Consider the following 17,092-nt stretch of genomic DNA (forward strand, 5'->3'; position numbering starts at 1 on the left):
CAGTTTACTAAATTTGTATGATGCTACGTTAAGGTAGATAAGCTCAAACTGATCTTTTGTGGATTGTACATATAGAGGGACAACTACATTGAAATAAATATATCACTATCAACAATGTTTATTATAAAATACAAAATGTTCATTCTTAGAAGAATGTTTAAGAAATAAGAAAGTATAAGTAGGTTCAGTATAAGAAATAAGTACAGCAAGCTCAAAATACTTTATAAAAAAACGTAAAGTTATGGATAAACGGATAGATAGAAACATAATTAATCACTGACCATAAACTTAAAACTGATTTTGATTAATAGTTGTTAGCTATCATTCAAATTTAAAATGTTTGTTAAGGTTGTTCATCCATTCAATAACACTGACACTTTTTAAAATCTTTATAATACTTACGACAAAAGTTATTACTATATTATTCAAATATACGAGGATGTCCCATAGAGCGAGAACAAATTAAAGTTGTTTTTTTTAACGGAGCACCCTATACATTATTTTCAATTTTGAATTTTGCTTATTTTTCATTACATAATATAAGATTTAACTATCTTACACGGTTATGTCTATTTGAAAATTATACTCACTTTTACATGACAACCTTCAAAAATGCGATATCCTTTATTTAGAAAAACGAAGCACAAAAAGTTAATTAACTTTGATCAATGATCAAAGTTCATTTATTCGAGCATTCAACCTTATATCAAAAAGTAAATTGGTAAAAGAAATAAAATTAGACTTACTCATAATCAATTTTTTTCCCGTCTTCTTCTTCTTCTTTTACCTATTTGAAATGGACTCACATAAGCAACACATTCATGATTTAAAAAGTAAATTGTTTGTTGGCAAATAATGTTTAATATGATTTAATTGATTGATCTAATTATTTTTATTTGGTATACAGGGTAAACTATGACAAACTTATAGGTATCTTAGCAAAAGGTGGGAATTGATGACCGAGACCTCCGTATTATCAAAAATTTGTATTGGCATCAATGTGCAAACATACGAATTGGACACAACATGACGGAAGCAGTGGAAATACGACTTGGTGTGAGGCAAGGATGTATTCTATCGCCTCTACTTTTTAATATCTACTCCGAATTTATTTTCAAAGAAGCCTTAGTTGAAGATACATGCATTAAAATCAACGAAATTAATGTCAACAATCTCATATATGCAGACGACACATGGGCTAAAATTTAATACTTCTAAGACAAAACTTATGGTTGTCAGCAAAACGGAGTTACAACCAACGAACATCAGATCGTATGGAATAGAGTTAGAAAGAATCCACAATATTCCCTTTTTGGGCGCAAACGTTAACGATAACTGGGATATAAATAAAAAAAATAAGAATACGTATTGAAAAAGCCAAAGCCGCCATCTATAAATGAAAGAAAATTCTAATTAATAGAGATATTACGTTAAACCTTTAAATCAGATTAATACGCTGCTACATGTTCTCCACATTGCTGTATAGTATGGAGAGCTGGACCCTTACAGAGACATTAATGAAAAAATTGGAGGTCTTTGAGATGTGGATTAAATAGTTTTACATCGAATGAAAAAGAGCACAGAAATAACAAAAACGATAAAAATTCGGAAGTTACAATATTTCGGTCATGTAATGAGATATCCAGAGAGATATAACCTTCTACACCTCATATTACAGGGTAAGATCGCGGGAAGGAGAGGCCTAGGCCGAAGAAGAACATTCTGGCTTCGAAATATCCGAGAATGGTATCAAGAGACCACCGCTAATTTATTTAGAGCCGCCGTAAACAAAGTTATTATTGCCAATATGATCGCCAACATTCGATAATCGGACAGGGTACTGAAAGAAGAAGAAGATACAGGGTAGTACAAAACTAACCCTATAATTTTCTAATATAATGTATTGTAAATGCTTTTGAAACCTTTCGTATTTTACTAATTAAACTAATTGTAATTTTACAAAATAATCCAAAATTCTGTTTTTAATGATTAAATAGAAAATTAAAAGTTATTTACCAATAAGCAATTACTACTTGATTTTTAATTTTATATTGTCGAATTTTTTAAGATTTTCATGTAGATACTTAAATGTGACCATAATTTTATGTAACCGTATATAATATAGTTAAATCTTAATACACTTAAGACAAAAACTAATCAAATAAGAGTCAAGAGGTAGAAAATTTGTTTCAATTATTCATATACACTACATCCACCATCCACCGGCTGCAATATTATCAAATATTAATATATTTTTTATGTCTTTTGAATTAAAAATCTATCCTTTAATCCCAAAAACGATCATAATACTACAAAAAATACTTTAAAATATAAAACAACAAATACACACATTTAAGATAATACGGCACCCCAAGTAATCAAAACAAACACTGTTGACCATTGATGACTCACATTTGGATATCTATGTTTGGCTTTTTTTGGCAAATGTTCTTCATAATCTGAAAGAATGGTGAACTAAAATTATTTCTTGTTCAATATCATACACAGAAAAGATTAAAATATATGGAAAGCTACATGCTCATCTTCCATTAAAGTTCCACTTTTTTAGTCAAACCTTGTGATCCTGGTACCAGATTTGACATTTCTGTATAAAATTCGTATTGTAAAAATTTATCTAGCTGATAAACAGCATAAATTTCACTGCTACTCACCACGCGGCGTTTTAGGATGCAAAACACAATCCCATCCTATCTCTCCATCGGCATGGAATCCAAAAACTGGTATTCCTGGGAATATTTTATTGAAAATTAATGGCTCTTCGTCAGCATCAACTTTGGCTGAACAACATATCCTTATAGCTACTGTCTGGGTCCTTAATAACACTTGTTGTCTAAACTGAAAACATTTTTGAGTTATTTACACAGTAAAATTCAAAATAGTCTAAAATATAGTTTAAAATATGTTGAGACGATTAGTTGTTTCAAGGCTTGTACTTAATACAGTTAAACTGGTATTGAAGTGGAGATTTCAATAAAGGTACAATATACAGGATGTTGTATTTAAAAAACTAAAGTGAGTAATGATATCAGAAAAATGGTAAATCTGGCAACGTTACTAATATCAAATTTAAAATCTCCATTTTGCAGAATAGTCGCATCCCAGTTTTTTGACAATTTTGACACCCCATTTAAGAAATAATTATTATTAATTCTCGAGCTTTGAAGAACCTGCATTAAACATCGGTCTAAAAATAAATGAAGACAACACAAAATACATGGTCGTCTCAAAACAAGAACGACGGCGAATAAGGCAAAACATTACTATAAATGATCACAACTTCGAAGTGGTTAAAGAATTTAAATATCTATAAGCAACAATCACAAATGACAACAAATTAGAGCGAAAAGTTGAAACGAGAAACATCTAATGAAGTCAAAACTTCTTTCACGAGGTATAAAAAAACCGGATATATAAGACCATAATACGACGAGCAGTCGCGTATGGAAGCGAAACATGGACGCTAACAAAAAGAGAAATAAATAAATTGCTGGTGTGGGAATGTAAAATTCTTCGAATGATATATGGCCCTTGCAGAGACAGCGTGACAAACGAATGGAGGGGCAGATACAATAACGAGCTAGAGTCTCTATTCGGAAAAGAAAATCTAGTCAGAGATATAAAGGCCAATAGACTCAGATGGGCAGGGCATGTGATACGCAGTAACGACAATCGCCTTATAAGGTGGAAAGATGCAGTCAAAGAAGATTTAGAGAAAATGGAAGTTCGACAATGGGAATTACTGGCATAGGACCGACAAACATGGAAGGCAATAGTAAACGCGGCAAAGACTCACGATGAGTTGTAGCGCCATTGATGATGATGATGATTATTAATTCTAAATAATTAATTATTCTAAATAATTAATATTATATTAATAATATAAGAAATAATAATAATATTTACTTTTTCTAAGTTTGTTCTACTATAATATTGAGATCTTCGTTTTGATTGGTCATAGTTTAAGGTTTTAACAGTTCATCTTTAATCCCTTATTCAGTTATTCCGCTTATTCGTTATTCAACTCTTCAATCATTTTTTGCAATTATTCTTTTTTATTAGTTAATATGATCAGCGGCGGCTCGTGGCCTAAAAAAGTGGTGAAGATGAGGAAAGCTTGCCGGACCAAAAGGAGGTTTGGTACCTACGTCGCGCCCAAAACTCATTAAAAATTTGTTAAAAAAATGTATAGAGTTTAGGGCCCTAATAACTTGAAAACAGTTTTTTAGGGCACTTGTACTAGATACGATTCGTTCTGCTTGCCTGGGGTATTTTAGTTCTGAACCTTGACATTTCATTGAGGGTTTTTTGGCGATTAAATCACCACGCCTGCTTAAACGGGTTGGTGAGTTTCGATTCAGCCGCCCACTCTGAGTCAGATGCTGATTGCAGCCAACCACTCTGGATCAGACGCAGATGTTTAAAATACTGGTTGGTCGACCATGTAAAAGAACATCCCTTTTATCTTCATTTGTCCAATGCCTAAACGGAGTCTCTAATATATTACACACCAAGTCATTAATTTAGCCACCATTTAATATAGTCTTCTGCAGGTCATCATGCAGGATAGAGTCGATGGCAAAAAGGGAATAAGTAGAAAGAGGAAATCATGGCTGCGAAATATTCGAGAGTGGACAAACATGACTGTAGACGAATTATTCCACGTTGCAAAAGACAGAGAAACTTTTAGAAACGTGGTCGCCAACCTCCGTTAATGGAGACGGCATAGGAAGAAGAAGAAGTCATTAATTGGATTTATGTCTGTCTAAAATTATTTTTGTTCAAACGAAATCCACGAGAACACTTTATATCCGAAATCCGAAACAAACCACAGAGAAATGTATTAATAAAGTGCACTAAACAAATAAAATTAATACTGTGACTAAACTAAACTAATAAATACTATACTATACACTATACTATATAAAAATATCTATATAATAGACTAAATTTCAAAATATTGTCGCTGAGAGAAATTTCCAAAAAATAGGAATACCAAATACACATTCATCCAACAGTGGGTGAAGACGAATAATATATTTATAGTCGGAACTGCACTCACCAGTTTTCTCAGATATCACTAAGGATAGGCTGACGTCACGTTGCCATGGCAACCGTGAACGCTCATGCAGATGCATTCCGAATTTCAAAAATTATATTCACCTATTCCTGAATACTAAGATTCAGTACACGGCTAGTGACACAGGTCAGGACTTGACCGTCAAGTACGTACCGCTAATAAAGCTAGTTGTCTTTTTAATTTTTAGATTAATTAAAAGAGAATAAATCACTGATTTCAGAATTTAGATATAATAATGTTGCTTTCATTTTTTATTTTATTGTCTCAATTTAATTATATTTTTTTGGTGAACCTCACCTTCACCTACTTCACCTGGCCGGTCGCCGCTGAATATGATCACGATGTCATAGCATATCACAAATGGTTTGGCTATTGACCGTTTATATTAATACCTCAGTTTTCTCAGTCTAGTTTTTTAAATATGCCCTTGAAAGCTTGGTTGACGTAGTGTCTCCCAGTGAACATTAATATAGTGCAAGTATGCTCCAACTGCAGATAAATCAGAATCTGAAATAGAACATTTTTATGAACAACTCGAAACAACTTTTACAGCACACAGGAAGGAAGAAATTACAATATTAATGGGCGATCTAAATGCTTCTTCTTTTTCTTCCTTCTTGTATGTAGGCTTTAAAGCCTGTTTCTTCTGCAATATTAGCCTCCTAAATTGTTTAAATTATCGCACCAACTTTTTCTTGGTCTGCCAATACTTCTTCGTCCATTTGCTATTCGTACTATCCTATCCTCTGCCATTCTACTAATGTGTTCGTTCTACTCCTGTTTCCGTTTTGTCACCCATCCATTGATGTCTTCTATATTGCATGCCCTTCTTATGCTTTCGCTTCTCTCCCTATCCAACAGACTTTTCCTTGATATTCCTCGAAGTATTTTCATCTCTGTTGTTTCTAGTAGTCGTCTCGTTTTAGATGTGACAGGTCTTGTCTCCGCCGTGTATGTTAATATAGGTCTAATTGCTGCTTTATAGATTCTTGTTTTTGTGTCGTGTCTTAGTTAGGTGTTTGTTCTTCCAGATTGTGGCATTAATAGATCCCGCCGCTTTACTTGCTTTTAATCTTTGTTGTCGTACTTCTTCTTCAACATTTCAGGAACTAGTTATATCTATTCCCAGATATCTAAACCTTGTTTCCTGCTTTATTATTTTCCCATCAATTTCGATTTTACATCGTAGTGGGTATTTAGATGATGTCATACATTTGGTTTTTTCTGCTGATATTATAATATTCTATTTCTTGGCTGTTGTATTGAAGATGTGTGTTAATCTTTGGAGCTCGTCTTCTTTCTCGGCGATTAATGCAGCGTCGTCTGCATAACATAATATTTGGATTTCTTTGTTCCCCATTCTGTAACCATGGCCTTTACGCACTGCTTGTATTATTTCCTCCATTATTATATTAAAGAGAAGTGGGCTTAACACGAGTCACCCTGTCTGACTCCGCTTTGTACTGGTATACACTGTGTTAGTTTTCCATTCATCTTTGCCTGTATTCGATTATGGAAGTAGATGGTTTCGATGGTTTGTATAATATTGATCGGTATGATAGGACCAATCTAAATGCAAAGATAGGAACAGGCTAAATGGACAATATAATAGGTGGTTATGGTTTAGGAACAAGAAATGCTAGAGCCAACAGATCTCAAGAGCTCAATTTTGTCAAGAAGAAACCTGGCGATTATGAATACATGGTTTCGATTACCGCCTTGTAGACTGTATATCTGAGGTCTCCACAGGATAATAAACAAAATTGCATTAGAAATCAGATCGACTTTATACCAATCAGTCTAAGATTTAGAAATTCCATTATAAGACTTACCTGGAGGGTAAAAAAGATAATAAAATAAAAAACATTATGTGGAGCAAAATCAAAGATTCTGTCATACAGACACAGAACGAAACTCTACAAAAAAAAGAAAGCCGAAAACCTTGGATGACTCAAGAAATACTGGAAATTATGGAACAAAGAAGAAAATATAGTAACCAACTCCCAGAGCGGAACCAACACAAATTAATAACGAGGAAGCTCCAATAATATTAAAATCTGAAGTTGAACAGTTGGAGACAAATCTGGTGAGATACCTACAGCAAGGCTACTATCGACCTTTGTTCCGCCACCAAAAGCCAAGAATCCCAAACACTGTAATGACTATAGATTAATCAGCTTATTGTCACAATTATTGAAAACATTTTTAAAGGTTATACGTGCAAGAATATTAAGAAAGTGTGAAGAGGATATGAGTAATAGACAGTTGAACCAGAACAGTGTCTGGTCCATTATTTCGCTAGTTCAATGGGAATGTCTCCAGGCTCTGGAACTTTACCGTTATTAATTTCCCTTAGTTCTTTTTTAATTTCATTTTTACTTATTAACTGTACCGGCTCTTTATTGTTAATGTTAACTTCGTTAATTTCTCCCAAAAATTCTTTTCTGTTTTCTGTCAGCAGTTGCTTGTAATGAGTCTCTCACTTCTTGTTCTATATTAGGTCTATATTTCATGTTTTCTTCCTTCCTTTTTTACTTTTTAAATAAATTTTCAGGTTTGAGTTTCTCTACTGCTTCCTAGAAATATCTCCCTAGATTTTCACATTCTCGTTCCCAGTGTTCATTTTTGTTTTGTGACACACGATAGACCCTCATGTCATTTATTTTTTATGGATGGATCAGATAGGTAGTCAATAACTAATTGCAGTTTCTTCTTTGGTTGTATCCATGTAAATTCATGCATTTCTTTGGGCTGGAAAAATCCATTCAATACTTTTAAGTCTAAGCTTTAGCAAATGTCTAAGAGTCGTTCACCATTGTTGTTTACTTTTTCCTCTTCATATTTCCCCAATATGGGATTGCTTTCTTTTCTTCCGACTCTGGCATTAAAGTCTGCTACTATACAGATTTCTTTGTTCTGATTTATATTTATACGAACGTCTCTTCTTAAAAATTCATCTTTTGTCTGCGCTTTAGCGTCTTCACTAGAGGCATATGCTCCGATAACGACAACGGTTTGCCAATTTCTGTATATGTCCATTATTATTATCTGCTCGCCTAGTTCCTCCCAGCTTTTAATGTTTTTTTCTGAGTGTCTTGCAAACAGCAGTTGTACCTGCTCTTTTTGCTCTGACAACTTTTTCAACGCCGCTGCATATACTCACCTATTTCCTTTCTTTTTAGTTTTTGTGAGGTTACATATATCTGCATTGTGTCGTTTCAGTTATTGGAAGACCTCTGTTTGCTTGGTCCGTAGACCTTGAATATTCCATGTGGTCAGTCTCATCGTCCTTTTTCGTAGCATTCGTCGTCTTTTATTTCATGCTAGAACTGTAAGATAATAAAGACCTGATCCGCAGGCTTAAACTTACCAACTTCGAACTTGTGTGTTAAACGTCAGGTTAAGTGTGCAAATTCAATTATTAGTTTTTAAGGTGAATCATAAGGTGCCAAGAAGCAGAGCAAAAGGATACCGAAATCAAATCTGGAGAGATAATTAAAAATTACCCAGAGTTGTACATGGTACCAGATGTAATGCAACCTAAATATAATTTGGAAAAGCCGTTTACCGTCCTCTTTCCAGGATGGGTCAAATGCGAGTCGAATAAAAATAATCTCATAATAAAAGATCAATGCTAGTATAACAGATGGTCCTCGAACCGATGAAGGAATTAGAGCTGGGGTATATGGAGGGAAACCAAGGCTAAGCCTTAGTGAAAGCCTAGGTAATCACAGACAAATCTATAAAAATTATTTCTGATAGCCAAATGGCATTAAAGGCACTGGAATCGAATCGGATTAACTCCAAGTTAGTTTGGAACTGTCTTCAGAATCTAATTCAGATCGGAAAAAGTAACAAAGTAAGTTTACTCTGGCCGCCCATATATTCATATTCATAGGTCCTAACCTGTCGTAGCAAGAAGCACAGACAAACGAACAAAAACCTGAATGGGTGTAATGGATGAAACGTGACTACTGGTACGAAAAAATGGGTCTCAAACATTCGAAGGCTTTTATGCATGAGCCTTGGAAAAAGAGATCCAAAGATCTACTAGATATGAATAGGATGGATCTGCGCATTGTTGTAGGTCTTCTAACAAGACACCATCGCCTCAAAGGGCACATGAACAAAATTGGACTGATAAATAGTGCGAATTCCAGAATCTCTCAGTCTGATGATGAGCACGTTATGTGCAACTGCCCAGGGTTTGATGGGATAAGGCTGACATTTGACCATCATCAACTAGATCCCTACAACTTCGTAGATTTGTCACCTAAAAGCATAATAGACTTTACTAAAAAGGCTGGGCTGAAGAAACAATTGAAAGTGAATCTAACCTAACCTAAGGTGAACCATTGGGAATACCTAGCACAGAAATTTAGTAGAGTAGGTTACATACAAAAAGTTGGTTAATCATTATTTCCTTTTAATATTAAAACAAAAACTTGATTTGATTTACAGTCAATAAACGTATTTTAACCTTTAATTGTGGCTTATTCCCATTTAAATAGTAATTAATTTAAAATGCCACAAGAAAATAGCTTCAGAACAATATTATACATGTTATAAATATATACAAAGAAAGGAGGGAAAACAAACCTCTTATTATTCACTATTTTTCAACCTCTTAAATTGCACCTAGGACCTTTGTAATTCGCGTAGAAAGTATTTATAATATAATAAAACAATTAACCAAATTTCATTAAAATAAATCGATTAAATAGATTTCGAATAATAATTTTGCAATCTAAATTAAAAAAAATTAAAATTCTTTAAAATCTTGCACAACAAAAAGTAAACCATGTAGAAGTTTGGATTTTTTTTACTTATAAAAGAGCACATTACCTATCCAACGCACTTTATATAATTGAAATCGGAATATTTGAGCAGCATCAGGAATTTTTTATAGAATTATTATGCAAAATCTATGGAATCGATTTTAATCAAATTTGGTGGACTGTTTTATTATTATATAAAGACTTTCTAAGCGAATTAAGAAGATCGTAAGTGCAATATAAGAGGTTTTTTTTTTTTTTTATTTACAAAAAAATAGTCGCTTCAACCACTTGGGTCATTAGCAACATTAGTTTTTACATTAGATTAAATTATATAAAGATGTATCTTTAAGAAAATTAATTAAGTCTTTGATGTTTAAATGTTCACCTAATACTGTTTTTAAATTGTTGGAAATATTGTTATTTTGTCTGTTGACTGTATATTTTCCACATTCTGTTTAACAGGGTAATGTTTAATGTGAGGTGTTTAACAGTAATGTTGATTTGACAGTATTCACACACTGGAATGTCTTCCTTATTCATTAGGTACTTATGTGTAATGTTTGTATGACCTAATCGAAGTCGAGAGATTTTGACTTGATCAGCTCTTTTTAAGTTCACTAGGCGCCACGGACTCACTGTCGATTTAATTTCTTTTAGTTTAGATTCCGATAAATTCCACTCATTTTGCCACGCACTGATCACTTTTTCTTTGACGAACTGTTTTATATCACTGGAAATAGTCTTTGACACTATTGTAGCATGATCGTTTTTGTAAGCTTCCCTTGCTTGGAGGTCTGCTTTTTCATTACCTTGTATTCCCATGTGAGATGGAACCCATATAAATTTGACTTCGGAACCAGTTTCTTGTAAGGCTGCAAGTTCTTTCTTGATAAGTAAGGCTATAGGGTTCTTAGTGAATAGTTGATCAATTGTTGTTAACGAGTTTAGAGAATCTGAGATAATGACGGAGGAAGACTGTTTTGTATTTTTGATATGAATGAGGGCTTGTAATATTGCATATAACTCTGCTGAGTATATAGAGGTGGCCGACCTTAATTTAAATTGGAAGGATGCATGTGGAGTGACAAATGCTGCTCCTACGTCGTTTGCAGATTTGGAGGCATCTGTATAAATGCAAAAACTTTCCCCGTAAGTCTCGAGTTCTTTTAAAAATGACTGTCTGATTACATTTGGTGATGTCTCTGATTTGTGATATTGGAGTAGTGTCGTATTGATCTCGGGAATCATGATTAACCAGGGAGGGGGAGTTTTTAGATTTGAAGGATAGAGGTCAGGAATTTGCAGTTGCAGATCTTTTAAATTTCTTCGGACTCTTTCATAGAAAGGTGGATCGAACTTACTTTTTTTATAAGCTTGTAGATACCGGTCCGTAAATGTATTTCGAAACACTGGGTGGAATTTGTTACTGGCAACTGAAGATGCATACGAAAGGCTTAGATACTTCCTTCGTAGGGTAAGAGGTGGTTCTCCTGTAAGACATTGGAGATTCTTAACGGGTGTGGTTCTAAATGCACCTGTGGCGATCCGAAGTGCTGTGTTTTGAATGATTTCAAGTTGATTGGTAACGTGTTTTTTAGCCGAGTCATATACAATAGCCCCATAATCTATTTTTGATCTAACAAGTGACTTATAAATATTTAATAATGTGGTTTCGTCGGTTCCCCATTTTTTATTTGATAATGTTTTCATTACGTTTAATCCACTTTGGCAAGACTTTTTTATTTCTGAAATATGATGTTTCCATGTTAGTTTTTGGTCGAAAACCATTCCGAGAAAATTAATTTTGTCTGAGAATGCCAGCGGCTTGCCACACAGCTTTAGTGTAGTTCTTTGCATCCGGTGCCTTCTTGAGAAAATCATGCATCTTGTTTTTAGTGTGGAGAATTGTACACCTACTGATGTAGACCATATCTCTAGTTTGTAAATGGATTCTTGTAAGTGTTTTTGAAGCATTTTTATATTCTTGCCCTTTGCAAATAGAACCAGATCATCGGCATATAGTCTTCCCTTAACTAGCGGGGAGCAATGATCCAGTATATCGTTGATAGCGACAAGAAAGAGAGTTGGACTCATAACTGATCCCTGAGGTGTTCCGTTTTCCTGAATTCTTTTTGTTGAAGTGGAATTATCGGCGCGCACAGAGAAAGCTCTTGACTGAAGAAAGTTTTCTATGAGTCTTAGCATATTACCCCTGATTCCCCATTTGTGTAATTTTGATATAATGTTAAACCTCCAAACTGTATCGTACGCCTTGGTAATATCGAAAAACACTGCGATGGTTTCTTGATTAGTTGCAAAACCCTCGTGTATCTCTGATTCTAAATCTAATAGATTATCTACGCATGATCTATTTTGACGGAAGCCACTTTGCTGTGGAATTAAATGTTTTTCTTGTTCTAAGTACCACAATAGTCTTTTGTTTATAATTTTTTCTAGAACTTTGCAGGATACATTAGTGAGTGATATAGGACGGTACGAGTCTACCTTTGTTCTGTCTTTGTTGGGCTTGAGCAGAGGAATTATAATGCTGTCCGACCATACAGATGGAAAGACCTGATTTGTCCATATAAAATTGTATAATTTTAGCAGCCAAGACATTCCACTTTCTGGTAGGTTTAACAAAAAAATTAATGGTATGCCGTCTGGACCTGGAGCGGAGTTTTTAGTTGACATTAGGGCATCCCTTAGTTCTTGCATTGTAATTGGCACATTTAGTATATTATCATCTTGAGAGTAGTATTCCAACTTCGTTTTTTCTATGCTTTGTTTCTTGAGCTTAAATTCCGGTGAATAGTTATCGTTACTTGAATTTGACTCAAATTCACCGGCGAATAGCTCCGCAATTTCTTTTCGGTCGCTTACAATTTTGTTATCTTTTGCCAGGAAAGGTATTTTATTTGAACATTTTTTTCCAGATATTTTCCTTATATTTTGCCACACTTTACTTGCTGGGGTAGAACTATTTTTACTTGCAACGAATTTTTGCCATGATGTTTTCCTGCATTTTTTGAGAATATATCTAGCTTCTGCTCGACGTTTTTTGTATTCTACCATATTTTCACTAGTTTTGTGATGATTATACCTATTGAAGGCTCTTTTATACGTTTTTACGGCTTCTTTGCATTCTGTGGTCCACCATGGTAAAGGTTTATGATATTTTAGTGTTTCTGTTTTTCCAATATGATTTTCTGCTGCTTTTTTAATTATTGATATGAAGGTATCTAGGTCTTTATCTATGTCATTAAGAGTAATATCTTTTATGTTGTTTATTTCATTTTGTATGTATTTTGTAAAGTTCTCCCAGTCTGCATTTTTTGTATTCCATTTCGATGGGGTTGTGGTAATATTGTTATTTTTTTGTTGTGGAAACGTAATTTTAATGGGATAGTGGTCACTTCCGTATAGGTACGGGATAACGTCCCATTCTAGTGTTGGGGATAATATTGGATCACATAAAGATATGTCGATGGCCGACTGACTACCCGTTTGAATGCTAAATCTGGTGGGTCTACCATCGTTTAACAAATTAAGATTTTGTGAGGTCATACAAAATTCCACAATCTTGCCTCTAGCGTTAGTTTTTGTTGAACCCCACATAGGATTGTGTGAATTAAAATCGCCTAAAATAATGCGGGGGCTGGGGATTTGTTGCAGTAGATTATCAAAATCTTCTTGGACTATAATTTGATCAGGAGGTAAATATATGTTGCAAATATTGATTGTTTGTTCCATGTTTACTGTAATCGCTACTGCTTCAAAGCTATGTGTGTTGATTTGTAATTGCTGGGCTTCATATTGTTTATCGACGTAAATAGCAACCCCTCCACTGGCTATATCAGCGTTTTGTCTGTGTTTGAAAAAGTTTGAGTATTTTTGAAACTTGAATGCATGGCTAGAATCCTTAAAGTTGGTTTCTTGTAAACAAAGTATCCTTGGGTTGATTTCAGAGATAATATGCTTTAGCATTTCGTAACGGCTGAAGAAACCGTTTACGTTCCATTGTATTATGGACGCCATTGCTTCTATTTACTATGTACTTTATGCTGAATCGACAGAGGTGTCGGATTCTTCTTCTAGATATATCTTCATTGCTATCGGGTCCATTTTTAGTTGCTTCATAATCTTACGTCTTATACTCGTGCTTCTGTTTTTCATACTTCGGTCTTTGTAATAAGGATGAATTTTAGCTAATAGGTTCAAAAAATCATGAACATTCTCGGTATATGTTTTAACTAAGCTTAACGGATCTGTGTTTCCTTTAACATTTACAAAGAAATCGACGATTTCATCAAAACTGAGTTTAAGCGATTCTTCTTCGAATATTTTCCTAGTTGGTTCCAGTAACGGCAGTATTTCATTAGATTTTGGTTCATGTGTTTTGGGCAAGCATGATTCTTCTTCAGTATCAGTTTTGGATTTCTTCTTTCTCTGCGTAGTTGGTACTAAAAATGTAACTTCAGTTTGTGAGGACGGAGGAGGTGTTATTACGTCTGTAATACTGCGTTTGGAACCTGTTTGTTGTACATTTTCTGATTCCTTTATTTTTGGGGAAGGCGTAGATATGTCTGTGGTTGGTTGTTTATCTATATCGTTATTATTATTTTGTGTATTTGGTGCTATGTTATGGGTTAGAGGTTGGGAAGGTGAAGATTTTTCATTTACTTGTACAGTTGTCATGATAGGGATTTCATTTGGTGAGGTAGGGATGTTGGTATTGTTTGTAGGCTCTTGACTTACTGCAGTTAAGCAATTGTTTGAGAAATGACCTGTTTGATTACACTTTGAACACAGCTGGCTTTCATGAGACAAAAAAATACGATATGATATGTTATCATGAGATAATAAAATCGAGTCTGGGACCGTATTGTTGGGAGGTGATATATAGATGTAACGACGAAAACTAAGAATGTGTTTATACTCAGGGTTGGTTGTCCCAATTCTGAGAAAATTTAAAGGAGATACTAAGTTATAGCCTTGTTCTCGGAGTTCTTGTTCTATACAATCATGTGGGATAGATGGACACACATTAGATAATAATAAGCGTTGGCTTGGAGTAATGAATCTGCGAGTTTGAATTTGTTCTGAATTTACTGTAATTATTCCATTGTCAGTGTTCATGAATTCATCGACCTTTGCCACACTGGATAGATAAACACATATTCTATTGTTAGATATCCTAGACGAGAAAAGTATATTTTTCGGACCAATTTTCGTTCCGATGGATATAAGATATTCTTCTAGTTTTATTCCATTAAGGGAGTTGAAAATTATAGCTTGATTTTTTAAAGGGAATTTCGGTTGGGTAAGAGCTCTTGAGTAACTTTGTTGTTGATTGTTAGTATTGTTGAGAGTAATAATTGCAGCATTATTTTGAAGTTCCATTATTTCCAAATAACTATTTGTACCCCCTCAGGCCGGACCTGCCTTGAAGCAAATCAGACTGATAAGAGGCACGAAAACTAATTAATAAGAAACCTGTCTTTGTTTTTATTTCTTACTTTAAGTAGATTGTTTATTTACTTTAAAATAAAATAATAATTGTGCATCTTACTTTAGTTTTAAAGATGCAAAGAGACTGCACTCACTACTACTTATCACTACATACTTATTTGATTAGGAAAATTAACTATAAGTAGATAAAAATTATGAATAATTATTTTAAACTTGGTAAAATTAAAAATTCAATTATCACTAATTGCTATAACTGATAGCGTGTTTACACTTCGATTGCTCGATCGATTCTCCAATATAAGAGGTTTAAAAATATTAAATAAAGACATGTTTGTTTCCTCCCTTTTTGTATTTATTGCTGTTTTTCAGCAAGGGTCATAAATTAAATCATTTTAAACCATTCATATTTTATAGGAAATTTAATAATCACTATTTTATTTCGCTTTTTATACTTTGCTGAAAAATAAATCGTTTTAAAGTAATAAGCAAAGAAAGTAGAAAACAAGCGATGTCTTTAATAATTTTTAAATATTTTAAAATAATAGTTTTTTAATAATATTCCGACCTATTTGAGAGAGAGGATAACTCAATTATTATTAAAGCCACTTCTCAAATCCACCTCAAAATAGATCCGTCCTGATCTAGTTACCAACTTTTGGAATAAGGCCATTGGTATGTAGTTGCAAGTTTTTATGAAAACACAATTTTCCTACCTTTAATAGCTTTTCAGCAAATTCATCTTTGGATAAGTCATCTCCTACAATAACACAGGAAAAAGCATTGAAGTCAGTCTCCTCGCTTTTGTCTTTCAGGAAAACTATTGAAAATATGTCTTTATTTGTGTATATACGTTTTGCAGCATGGATCTGTTGGAATGTTTTTGTTCCTCTTATGATACCTCCAGCTACTGCGACAGAAGATGCTTCATTTCTGAAAATATTTTTGTAAGTATCTGAGCTAACCTATACAGCATATGTATAAATATATATAACTAATTTAACTGGAAAATCCTTGGTTTAGAATAATACGAGTTGTATAAAACGTGTTTTATTATTCTCCAGTCGTCAGAGACGAAAATGTCAGTGAACCTCTAAAAACCATAAAAACAAGCTGAATTTTGCTGAGAATGTAAATTTTGACACCTAAAAAAGATTTAAAAAAGTTGGCCACTCCTGCCCGTAGGTGGGTTTCCCACTAAAACAAGACATGGTTTCAAACAAGAAATGTAGATGAGATAATTTTAAAAAAATGTTTATTAGCATTTTTTCTGTAGAATGAACCATTCTCTCAGAAACCATGCTTAAAGCAACCGGCGATTTTGAATAATCGCATCACTTCCATTGACCGGTCGCTGTAGAATTTCCTTTGTAGGAGCCTAATCTTCAAAACACATAACATGCAATTACGATTTTGAGTTTAGGCAACAAATGTGAATCATTTGAAATATGCCTAAAACAGCTGAATTTAAACTTTCACATTACAAATAATCTAACAATTTTAAAACTACTTCTTTTCGATCGCACAGATTTCACGGTTTTTAGAAACTACGCAACATTAGCTACAAATTCCACCGAATACCGTCTTCGTGGAAGCATTTCTCCTGACGTGCAATCGTTTGTAATGACATTTATTGGGCATATTTCAAATGCCTCACATTTGTTGCCAAAAATCAAAATCGAAATTTCATGTTATGTGTTTTGAAGAATAGGCTTTAACAAAGGAAATTCCACAGCGACCACTGGAT

General features: G+C 33.8%; 1 protein-coding gene across 1 annotated transcript in view; it reads right to left on the reverse strand.

Annotated features, from left to right (window-relative positions):
- Positions 1-678: 678 nt before the first annotated feature.
- The window catches only part of LOC140432435 (F-box only protein 22-like), a 39,641-nt gene continuing 23,227 nt past the window's right edge, over positions 679-17,092 (reverse strand). Inside the window, exons 4-6 of the mRNA XM_072520335.1 lie at positions 16,062-16,278; positions 2,673-2,856; positions 679-2,459 (exon numbers count right to left, since the gene is read on the reverse strand). Coding sequence (XP_072376436.1) covers positions 2,353-2,459; positions 2,673-2,856; positions 16,062-16,278 — 508 coding nt within the window. The 3' untranslated portion in view covers positions 679-2,352. The remainder of the gene's footprint in view (positions 2,460-2,672; positions 2,857-16,061; positions 16,279-17,092) is intronic.

Source organism: Diabrotica undecimpunctata, chromosome 1, assembly GCF_040954645.1.
Source record: "Diabrotica undecimpunctata isolate CICGRU chromosome 1, icDiaUnde3, whole genome shotgun sequence".
Classification (NCBI taxonomy): domain Eukaryota; kingdom Metazoa; phylum Arthropoda; class Insecta; order Coleoptera; family Chrysomelidae; genus Diabrotica; species Diabrotica undecimpunctata.